The sequence below is a fragment of the Vipera ursinii genome, assembly GCF_947247035.1.
Source record: "Vipera ursinii genome assembly, chromosome: Z".
NCBI lineage: Eukaryota > Metazoa > Chordata > Lepidosauria > Squamata > Viperidae > Vipera > Vipera ursinii.
The window spans coordinates 13,883,281-13,894,791 of NC_139517.1; the positions used below are offsets into that span (position 1 = coordinate 13,883,281).

The 11,511-nt window shown below is 41.9% G+C and overlaps 1 protein-coding gene across 1 annotated transcript; it reads left to right on the forward strand.

Moving 5' to 3' along the window:
• The first annotated feature begins 4,022 nt into the window (after nt 1-4,022).
• LOC310649039 (uncharacterized protein) lies at nt 4,023-10,310 on the forward strand. Its single transcript, XM_083377288.1, has 4 exons — nt 4,023-5,157; nt 7,004-7,834; nt 8,518-8,550; nt 9,955-10,310. Exons 1-4 carry the CDS (start codon nt 5,046-5,048, stop codon nt 10,002-10,004), a joined length of 1,026 nt encoding a protein of 341 aa, XP_083233414.1. The 5' UTR covers nt 4,023-5,045; the 3' UTR covers nt 10,005-10,310.
• Nucleotides 10,311-11,511: the final 1,201 nt, after the last annotated feature.

The following is an 11,511-nucleotide window of genomic DNA, read 5'->3' on the forward strand; positions in this document are numbered from 1 at the left end:
TAATCATCTCTTTTACAGTCGCAAAGGGTTAAAAAAAAACATGCTGTAAAAAATAATTTCACAGGATTGCTCCTTTGACAAGAATGCCCTCAAATGCATTATTAAACATAAATCCAGACTAAAATTGCAAAGGAAAATCATTGAAGTTTGACACACACACACACACCCCCAAACAGAATATCAGAGTTGGGTGGGACCTTAAAGGTCTTTCTGGTCTAACCCCCTACAGAAAAATGTTGTCCAATTTTCTCTCAAAAATCTCCAATAATGAAGCACACAGAGTTTCTGCAGACAATCATCCCTCCCTTCTCAGGCAAAAATTGTCAGCAGAAAAAAGGGGTTAAAAGGAACAAGGAAAAAACACACACCCCTTTCCTACTCAGATACAATTTCAAAGGCAGAATGAGATTTGCATTACCTTGAACATTCTGTCCAGCAGTTAATATTAACTACATCTCTTGGAACTTTTGCAGAAAGAAAGAAATTACTCAAAAGTTACCAAGGTGTAGGGAAAAAAATCTCCAAAACAATCACCCACAAACATCCAGAGGTTTCTTAATTTAAGAAAGGGGGAAATAGGAAATAATCCCTTCAGAAAAGATCTCAAATACTATGTAACCAATGAGTTAGCCAAAATTCATGCTTAAAAAATGGTGCTTTTTCTAGTTTTTAAAAATCAAGCTTTTTTTGGTGTCCGGGGAAGGAAATTCCTGATGCCAGGGTCAGGGATTTTTGTGCCCAGGCGGCGATTTTTTTTTTACCCAAATATAAAAACGGATGCCAGAATGAGATTCGTGATTAAATTTCAGCTTAAAATGGTGTTTTTTCTAGTTTTTAAAATCAAGTTTTGGCTTGATTTGGGTAATAGAACAGAACATTTTCAAAACAAAATTTTGCACTAATAACAGAATTCTTACATCCACTTTCATTCCTTCCTTTGTCCCACACATCCCAGTTAGAAAAGGTTGGGGGCAGTGAATGCATTTCCCACCCACCCCAGGAGAGGGGAAAGAAATAAGTAATTTTCTATGAGTTTTCTATAAAATAATAATAATAATAATAATAATAATAATAATAATAATAATAATAATAATAATAACAACAACAATAACAACAACAACAATAACAACAATAATAACAATAACAATAATAATAATGATGATGATGATAATAATAATAATTTTATTTGTATACCGCCCTTCTCCCGAAGGACTCAGGGCGGTGAGTTATCAACTTACGGTAACTCACTATGTTCTCTCACAAAATAAAAGATCAAAGTTTTCGCCTTTCATCCCGGCATAAAACTCCCCACTATGTCTCTCAATCTCTCTTGTTCCACTTACATCAGCGGTCTTCGAACTTGGCCCTTTTATGACTTGTGGACTTCAAGTCCACAAGTCATAAAAGGGCCAAGTTCGAAGACCCCTGACTTACATATACCAACATCTTTCCATTCTATGGGATCATCCCCATTCTGTTTAACACATTTAACACATTCTATTGTCTTTCTAATTACTAAGAAAAGGCTAACTAGCCCTCCTTCCCAGGTCTTAGAAATGACTTAACACACACACACACACACACACAACCATTTAACATTATTCCCAGACCTGTGGAGGTTTTTGTCCCTTTTAAATTTCCAATTTTTTCTTTCCTGGGGCAACTTGTGGCTTGTTCTCCGGGCAGCGAAGAAAATGCATTGAGTGGTTCTGATAAAAATGTAATGGGGGGAGGGGGCTAACTACTTCCTATCTGTTCATCACTGCTTTAAGCCAAGCTGAGAAGCCCAATTTTTGATTTGTTGGCTGGCCAAACATGTCAACAGTTTTTTTTCCTTTTCTTTCATTTTTGTTTCACTGTCCAATTGGAATTATACATAGGTAAAGGAATATTTATGTAAACATATTCAAAGGTACCTTCAGATTCCCATACATGCGCACACACTTTTAACAAGCCCTTTCTCTTTTCTATTCAATTTAGTTTTAATTCCATTCGAATCCTGCTAGCTCCAAGAAAATTATTATAGAGACACATCAACAGAAGTCACATCCAAATTGAGTATTTAATTTTCCAACTTCCCATTCAGACAGGCTAAATTTACCTGCTCAATCCCAGGTGGGAAGAACAATACTTTCCTTTCCTCATGGCTTTCCATGCCATGTGGGCCCCAAATTGTTTTACCAGATCCAGGAGATTTCAGTCTCTCCAGGATCAACTAAAGAACTTTTACTTTGCTCATTAGAATATCAACAGACTCAAAAGATTTACCTCTTTTCAGAGTCATCTAGTGAACTCACTAGAAACTAAAAGAAAAGTTAACAGTTCAACACTCACCAAATTTCTTTTGAATAAACTTCATTTGGATGGAAGCCTGCTCAATGGTTTAGTGCCCTTTTATAATTCATGATCTTCCTTTTTAAAAAAAAAAGCACCTTTGAGGCAATGTGTCCAGTGAAAGACAAAAGAAAGGCCCTGAAAAAAAAATCCAGGGGCGCACCTACCTATTCCTTACCTTTGACTGGAAATCATTGCTCAGAGGCAAAATTCTGCTGGCTGGCTATTCACCAAATTGATGGCCAAATATGGCTCACGCCTTGGCGTGCATATTTTCCAATGAGACAAAAGGAGACATCATTTTATTGCAATTTATCAGAATATTCAGACAAAAGGGATTCCTCTCAGTCAAAGAGGGAACCCAGATCTTTAGCTTACAACACCTTTTATAGTTAGCATAACAAAGAAAATTCCAAGAGGAAAGTTGACTGGACAGGATAAAAGTTACCTCCCTTTGCATAGGAAATCAGTTACATCTGGGCAAGCATGTTATACATTTGCATCCCATAACATCACACGTGTTCATTAAAATGAGGTCTGACATCAGAAGAGGCATAAATTGCAAGGAAAAGGGTTGTTTAGAGTTTACTAAAGAGATTGTAGTATTTAATATTTTTTAACTTTTATATATTGTATTTTATTGTATTGCCCTGTACACCGCCCTGAGTCCTTCGGGAGAAGGGCGGTATAAAAATTAAATTATTATTATTATTATTATTATTATTATTATTATTATTATTATTATTATTATTATTATTATTATTATTATAATATTATTATTATTATTATTATTATTATTATTATTATTATTATTATTATTATTAAACCAGACCCCAATTTATACTAACAAACTTTTTCTTTTATCTTCAGATAACCTTCAGCCTGTTTCTCTCTTCAATTTAGGAATGTTAAAAAGCTATTCCTACATTCCTGTCTGTATTGTACCTGAACGGAGAAAACAATCAACCTGAAGATGGATCTTTTCAGTTGAGGAATGTTAAAAGCTATCTTAATCAATCCACACGTCTCTCCTACATTCCAATCTGTAAGGAACCAACATTATTTTCAGAGTGAGCAAATACCTGACATTAGAATACATTACAGGGGTCTTCAAACTTGGCCCTTTTATGACTTGTGGACTTCAACTCCCAGAATTCCTCAGCCAGCGTGGCTGGCTGAGGAATTCTGGGAGTTGAAGTCCACAAGTCATAAAAAGGGCCAAGTTTTGAAGACCCTTGGAATACAAAATAACCGCGCTAGTTAACAAATGACAAAATCCACGTCTATGGACCCCCCCTCAGTACGAAAGGCTGGAGAGAAACCCAACTAACGTCTGAACCGAATATCGTCTGAATCTGGTTTTCACGCGCGCCGCCTCCCTGTGGAAAAATGTTAATAGGTTTGAAAGAAAACAGCCCCTCCCCTCCCCTCCTCTCCCCTCCTCCCCTCCCCTGGCCACCAGCTCCCCCGCGCCGAGCCGCGCCCTCCTGCGGCCACGTGACAGCCGGAGAATCACGGGACGCGGACGGCCCGTGCGCTGGAGGGCCCACCCCGGAAGCCACCCTGCGCTGGAGGTCACATGATCCGAGGAGGCCAAAGGGGGAAACCGGTCACGTGGCGGGGGGCTGGCTGGCTGGCTGAATGTGCCGGGCGGGCTTGGGGGGAATCGCCTGGGCCTAGAGGAAAGGAAGCGACGGGCGGGAGCGGAGAGCCTAGAGAGCGCTGCGGGGCCCGGTGAAAGGTCGGCAGGAGCCTCGGAGCAAAGCGAGGACGCTGCTTCGGTTGGGGGGAGCTTTCCTCGAGCGGAGCGTTGTGTGTTTTTTTTTTAAGTTTTTTTAGGTCGAGGTTCCTGGTAGCTTCTCGGGGGAGCCGGAGGTCGGGCTTGGGGTGGGGTGGGTGAGTTAGCTGGGCCTCCCACGGACGAGAACTGGGGCGAGAGAGACCCGAAAGACCCGGGCGGACCGTAACGGAAATCCACCGGCCCTGTGAAAAAGCAGGGGAGGCGGCTTGGATCCGGGCTTCCGAGAGCTGCTCTAGAGGGCAGCAGAGCTCCGGGCAAAGGAAGTCGCATTGGGTGTGGGGCGCAAGCAAGGCAAAGCCTCGGGAGAGGGAAGAGGCATTTTTTTTTTTATTTTTCAGGCGGCCAGAAAGCTTTTGTTACGGTTGCTGCGGAGAGGACGGTTCCCGGGAAGGGATTGCAGGCCGGTGCTGAGTAACGCCGGAAGGGAGAGTTTGAAGTTTTTTTTCAGGCCGCTGAGCTTGAAGGGACGACAGAATCCACTCCGTCTGCGTGTGTGTGTGTGTGTGTGTGTGTTTTGTAAGCTTTCTACAAGAGTTTGTATGGGGCCGTTTACCAGGGGGGAAAGTTTAGGGCGTTGAAGCAAAAGGCCCGGTGAAGAATAACGAACGAGCCGGGGATACCGATACGAAATAGCCCGTCTCGCGCGCTACTCTCGGCAAGCATCGCAAATTTGGAGGCACGGGCGAAGAAATCTGGGGATTTCACTGGAGCAACGTCTACAGTTTGAGTAGCTTTTTTGTAGTTCCTCATCTTGTTAGTTTGAGAACTATTTAACAGTGTAGAAGAATCATCACCAGGAAGCTTGTGTTTTCTTTAAAAAAAAGGGGGGGTTGGAGCTGGACTTCGGTCAGATCCCTGGTGTTCGGTATCTTTCGCCTCCTTGACCTACATTGAAGCCTAGGTAGAGGCCATGCAGAAAGAAGAACTGGGCATGGATGAGAATCGCAACCCAGAGGAAGAACTGCGTCTGCTGGGAGGAAAGAAGGAGAAATGCCATAATCTCAACAACCGTATCCGAACAGGTAACTTGAGCTACTGGCCTTCCCTCCCGTATTTTATGTTCTAAGTTGTTTGAATCTGTTACGAGGCTTGCAAAAATCCAGGTGCCTAGGCATCCAGAAGGTCACAATTTGGTTTGGGCGTTAAAACTGTTGAAAGGTTTCTCAGTTATGCACCCAAAGGGACTTTTCCTTTAGCTTCACTACCCTTCACCAAATTTTTGCATGAGTTCTCTAACTTGTAAGCCCAAGAAATTACTCTGACCATATTTTAGCTGTTGCTGTTGCCTTAACAATAAACTACTTTCAGAGCGTAATCCCTCCAAACTAGCTGCCGTGCATTGCTGTTCTTAATAGACTCAATCAATACTAGACAGTCTTACCCTAGATAATCAATTGCCCCCACCCCAACTTTCCACAGAAGCCTGGGGCTGTCTCATTGCTGAGTAATTCTGAACTTCCTAAGTCATCCTTTCTCCCACAATTGCTTAAGTTTAGTGTCTTCTGTTTGAGTCATTGCCTTAAAACCTGACTGTAAAGGTTTCTTAGCTTTGATGCCAAGGAAAGCAAAGCCTCCTTCCTCTCATTCACTATTTTTTTGTACTGAACAGAGATGTTTTCCCCCACCTTGTTTTTTTTTATACCTCTGTTATCTTTTGACTGGAGATGGCTTTACTGCAGGGGCCATGAAAATACTTCAAAAAAAAATCAAGTGTGTATTAGATGCATTCTTTCTTGTCTATTGAAAAATGTGCAGTTGTCTGCTACTTCAGCTTATGTAATGATTTGGTGTATAAGACATTTAAATCAACCTCCTCTTCCATTATACTAATGGGAAAAAGTGGTTTGTTTAGAGTAAAAAGTTTAGAATCTTTGGACACTTGGTTTTATTTTATGGTTTCTCAATTTGCTGGAGGAGGTGTTCAGGATTGTGATGTGAAGGAATTTTTATCCCTTGACGGGGATTGAGAGATAGGTTTATGTCATGGGCTTTGACATGAAACCCTTGTGTTTAGCAACTTGATCAGTTGCCATTACTGATTAGGAAAAGCATCAAGTGAGTGAACTGATAAGAGGAGTCACTCCATTTCTCCCATTTTTTCTGTCTTGCTTCTGTACCATGTACGAAGGAAGAAAAAACAGTTCCTTCCCCCATCAACCTGTTTGATGGTTTTATCAAACTTCCTCCAGAATTGTATCCTGAGTCCTTGTTTGGTCTGAGAAATAGGATGCTTTTCTGACCAGAATGCGAAGATAGCTCACTGGCCTATTTGTATTCTGTTAATCCAAAAACGTTGTCTAGGTTAGAATCTTCTTATTGAGAGCTAAATAACAAGGAAAATAGACAGTTGCTGAGTAAAATCTGTTTTAGATTTAAACATTTGTTGAACCCCACATCATAGCACAGAAATTCCTTCTTCAATTCTCTTTATTTTGCAACGGCCACACCATTATTTTTCTTGGAAATTGCAATATTACTTGGGAGATTTAGCAGCTTCAAGGATTGCTTTTTAATGAATAAGAGCCCTAGCCATTGGGTATTCTCCCATTCCAGCTTGCGAAGTAACTTTAATGGCAATAGGAAGTTGAATTTCAGCATCCTGTTTATTCATAAAATTGAAGAGGTGTTGCATAGTCTAGGAACAAAATCCCCTGTACAAATATATAGATGCCAGCCTGAAATGACTTAGCACCTTCTATTATTGAACCTTCTAATACTAATGCATTAGAAGAAAGGAGGCTACAGGGGGAAAGTAGAAAAGGTTGTTGTTTTTTTCTCAAAAGACCTTCGGTGAAATGCTTTAGAGGGGGAAAAACATTTTATTGTGCAGTTAGTGACATAGATCTCAAATCTGCTTTCCTTCTTCAGGATCATGGGAGTCAAATGGATATACTGCAAGTTCTGAGATAGCTGATGAGCCCAGTGTTCCCCTGAGTCCTTCCAACAGCCTTAACATCCGCAATCTCCAGCTGTCTGAGCGAGAACCTCCCCAGCATACCCGCCGTTATCCTCCTAATTTCCATCATGGCCGGCCCTTCCGTCCTGCCTACCGCAAAACGTATCGAGGCAACACCTCAGACCGCAAGGAATGGGGACCTAGCACTAATGGCCACCACTGTGCTCCAGAGGGTCTTTCCAATGGGCGATGGCAGCATCGACGCCGTGGCTATTCTGACTCACCCTCCCCATTGTCTTCCCCCGAATTGGAACGAGTCAGCACTATCAAAGCCAGTGAGAAGCCCGCTGTTGCATCTAATGCCTCCAGTGTAACCACTGAGGAATCCGAGAAGGAAACATGGTCACTCTTTCGGCCCCTTCCCGCTTTCCCAGTTGATAGCAGCAGTGCCAGGATCATTCCCAAGATCTCTTATGCCAGCAAGCTGAAAGAGAACTTGGATCAACCAGGCAAAGCCTGCCATGTTCCAGCCTCGGCGGTCCGCACCACTAATAGCCTCCCCAACTGTGTCTTGGCGCCACCCCCCAGCAGTCCCCCACCAACCGATAGCAGTCGGCGGCAGCATCTGGGAGCCATCTTCCAAAATGAGTGGGGCCTCTCCTTTATCAATGAGCCGGGAGCCGGGCATGGAGGGGGTGGTGGAACAGCACCAGTCAAGGAGACAGAAAATGCAGATGCTGGAGCATGTTGGGAGAACATGGAAGCCAGTGACTGGCAGGCTGCAAGAAATTATCACTTTGAAGGTAAGATAGCCTTAAGAGTACAGTACTGCCCAGAGAAGGGGACGTCTGCATGTTTTGAGGCTATTAATCTATTGGTAGCAGAATATACTGAGCAACTTTCAATTATAAGAAGCAGTCACATTTCAGTAGCACAGAAACCAGCTATTGGAATTAGTGGAAGAGGGAAGGGGCATGGATATTGTTTGCCCACAAAAAACCAGAAGGGTAATAAATAAAAATCAACTTACAGTATTTCCTAAACTTCATTTTTCATGTTTTATCTGGTAAGGATACATTGACCCTATGAATCGGTTTTGAATTAACAGTTTCAAAAGGAGTCTCATTCCCTTTAACAATTTCCTTAAAAGGCTAAGGAAAAAAAGTGTCTTCATTAAATTTCAATGGAGTCGGCAAGAAGCTTTTGTGTTTCCTTAAGAACCCTTTGCATTTTACTTCTATTATTTGAGTATTACTATAAGTTCTAGCATTTAATTTTAACTGAGTCAGGGTTCTGAGTTTTGTGTTAAATAATGCAGGGAGATGGGCATGAGGTTGCTGCACACCTGGCCCGGCTTTTCTCAATGTTAAGATTTAGAAACTTTTTGTTTGACATAAAGACAGTCAGAGACTTATAGTACGTATTATTTAGGAATAAAATACAGTAATGCTTAGCTTCTAATCTTTTTTCTTCTTTCCTGATACAGAGTGGAGCCATATATGGGAGCTACATAATCAAGGTAAGCAATGGAAGAACTTTCCTTTAAATTCTTAAGTCAGATGAATTTGCATTATGAGATGGTGATGCAGCTAAACTAGTAACGCCTGCATAGGCAGCTATTTTTAGCTTGAATGGGGATTATATGGGACCTTGACTGTGTTTTCATATTCCTAAAGTTGGTTGAAGTTGAAGTTAAGGACTGTATTTTGGGACTAGTCCCTCTAGTGCAGGGGGTGTCAAACTGCCGGCCCGAGGGTCGGATGCGTCATCAGGAAGCCACGCCCACCCCTTTGCCAGCGATGGCGAAAAAGCTCCGATATGTTGCATGACATCACGTGATGTCACAAATTTGACATGTCTGCTCTAGTGGTTCGAGGTTTCCTGGGGGATACAGTGACTTGAAGTAAAGATTTGCAAGCGGAAAGTAAATTGGACGAGTGTGGAGGAATCAGGAAAAGGATGTGCTGCTCCAAGATTTGTGAGAATATTATTTATCAAAGACAGCCTTCCCCTAATGAATACCCTTTTATATGCTGGGTTGACCATGGTCCTATTGGCTGGGGATCCATCCTGGGAGCCTCAGTTTTAGAGTTTACAAAATTGGGCAGAGCTGACCATGAATATCATGGGAGGCAATGATTTCCCAATAAATCTACCTATTCCACAACAACATATAGTCATCTCAGAATAATAACACTCACATCAGTTTGGCAAAAAGATATCTTCATCAGTTTTTAAAACATATTGCCTCAGTTATGCATGAGAACATGTATTCTGTTCTTTTGAGCCATAACTGCAAGTTGGTGTTGATTTCATTCTAGGTGTTTTGCCAGACTGAAATACTGAATCACACCTATAAAATACTTCCTATCCCCATTCATGATCTGGATAATTTTAGAGACAGTTAACATTTGAGAAGCTACTTAGCAGTATCATTAGTCATCATGCTCCTGGATTCAAAAGTTAGCCCGATGCATTCTCCCTCTGCAGAAGCAAATGAAGGGAATGCGTATCTGAAGGAGAGTGTCTAGGAAGCAGAATTTAATTCTACTTGCATGATGCTGGGGGTGTGTCTTTTTTTGTTTTGTTTGTTTGTTTTGTTATAGTAATACATAACATGCTAGGTCTAAAAACTGCCCAATGGTTGATAAATTTGTACAAGCACGAGCAAAACCAGATCTCTCAGATGAGAGCAACAGCAGAATAATGTTGTTCTAATTTTCCGCCCAAGGTTCTTATTTGTATGGGATAATTGTATATATTGCAGCAGATATGTACAAATGGCATCTTTTAAGCATCTATTTATTTTGGAAGAGTATATCCTGCAGGAAGCATAGAGCTGGAAGTTTGCGTGCTACCCATCTAGCATCTCTCTTAAAGATACACTTTTCACCACATTTTCCATTTTTATTTTTTCTTCTAGCTCCTAGCAGAGTGATGGTCTACTCGGAAACCTTGGATGGGAAAGGTTAATTCCACAAATATCCAGGGGAAGCACCGCTAAGATATGGGGGGGTGTATGGGGAGAGGCCAGGCAACTCACCCAACCCTCTTGAAGATTGGAGAGTCTGGGCATCTTGACAGGGGAAGCTACGCCACCTGCCTACCTCCTTTCCCTTGCTGTTTTAGCCTAAATTGTCCTGGGAGGCTCATGCCTCACCCATTCCCCACCATCTCTATCTCTGACTCAATGCTCTGGTTTTTAATTTCTTCACATGGTTTTTAATTTCTCTGGATTCCCCTGAAAATAAAGGCAAAAAAAGAATTTATTTAAATTCATTCCTCTTGCCATCACAGTGTCTTAATTCTTAACACAGAACTTTCGTGTCCTGCCACCAGGACAAGGAAATGACAGCTAAAGGGGACACAAATGGGATATTTTGAGAGAGATGAAAACTTTCCACGAGTTTTTGAAACCTCAGAGTACCTTGGGAGTTTTAGTAAATGAGATATGTGCAGCTAAAAAAAATGCAAGTGTAATTTCTTAATTTGGCTTCACTGTCATTCAAACTGGCACAATACAAATACCACTTAACTGTGATGAAAGTTAAGCAAGGCCTTGCCTGTCCTTTTTTCTTAGGATTCTAACATGTTTAGTAAGCTGTAGTGGTTACTGAGCATTATAGAATCTAGTTCTAAGCTGGGAAGATATATGGAAGGAATCCTTTACTGCTGCTTGCCTTCATTTATCTGAATTAAGGTAAAAGGTAAAGGTTCCCCCGCACATGTGTGCTAGTCGTTTCCGACTCTAGGAGCCAGTGCTCATCTCCGTTTCAAAGCTGAAGAGCCAGTGCTTGTCCGAGGACATCTCCGTGGTCATGTGGCCGGCATGACTAGATGCCAAAGGCGCACGGAATGCTGTTACCTTCCCACCGTAGTGGTCCCTGTTTTTCTCCTTGCATTTTTTTTACGTGCTTTCAAACTGCTAGGTTGGCAGAAGCTGGGACGAGTAACAGGCGCTCACTCTGTTACGCGGCACTCGGGATTCGACCCGCCAAACCGCCGACCTTCTGATCGATAAACTCAGCGTCCTAACCCACTGAGCCACCGCGTCCCTTATCTGAATTACCAGAATAAAATAGCCTAGTGCAGCAGAGCAGGCTGGTGCCTTTTTAGGCTTCTCCACTGAAAGTCAACCATTTGACCCTATTGAATGGGGGTTACAATTTAATCTAATTAGCTACGTGATTTGTAACATCTTAAATGTAAAATGGAGCCTTGGTGGTGGTGGTTGTTGTATTTTAAGTGTTACTACTATACTTATAAGAATTAGCAGGATCTTGCTCTCGCTTAAAAATGAGATTATCTTAACTCTCCCAAGTAACCAAGTAGCAGCCACTGAATAAGTAGTAACTCCTCAAATTTCCCAAATTTCCTCTTTTCTAAGAGGAAAAGGCTGTGGCCTGCTGGAAAGGACTGCTCGCTCGAGGAAAAAATAACACAGCAGAAAACGGACGGCTAAAATGAACTTCTAACGGTT

Bases quoted from the DNA above. Each gene is read 5' to 3' on its own strand.
- LOC310649039 (XM_083377288.1), top strand. From the start codon at position 5,046: ATGCAGAAAGAAGAACTGGGCATGGATGAGAATCGCAACCCAGAGGAA. The intron at 7,835-8,517 runs GTAAGATAGCCT...TTCCTGATACAG, and splicing joins AAGAAATTATCACTTTGAAG to AGTGGAGCCATATATGGGAG. The intron at 8,551-9,954 runs GTAAGCAATGGA...TTTTTCTTCTAG, and splicing joins ATGGGAGCTACATAATCAAG to CTCCTAGCAGAGTGATGGTC.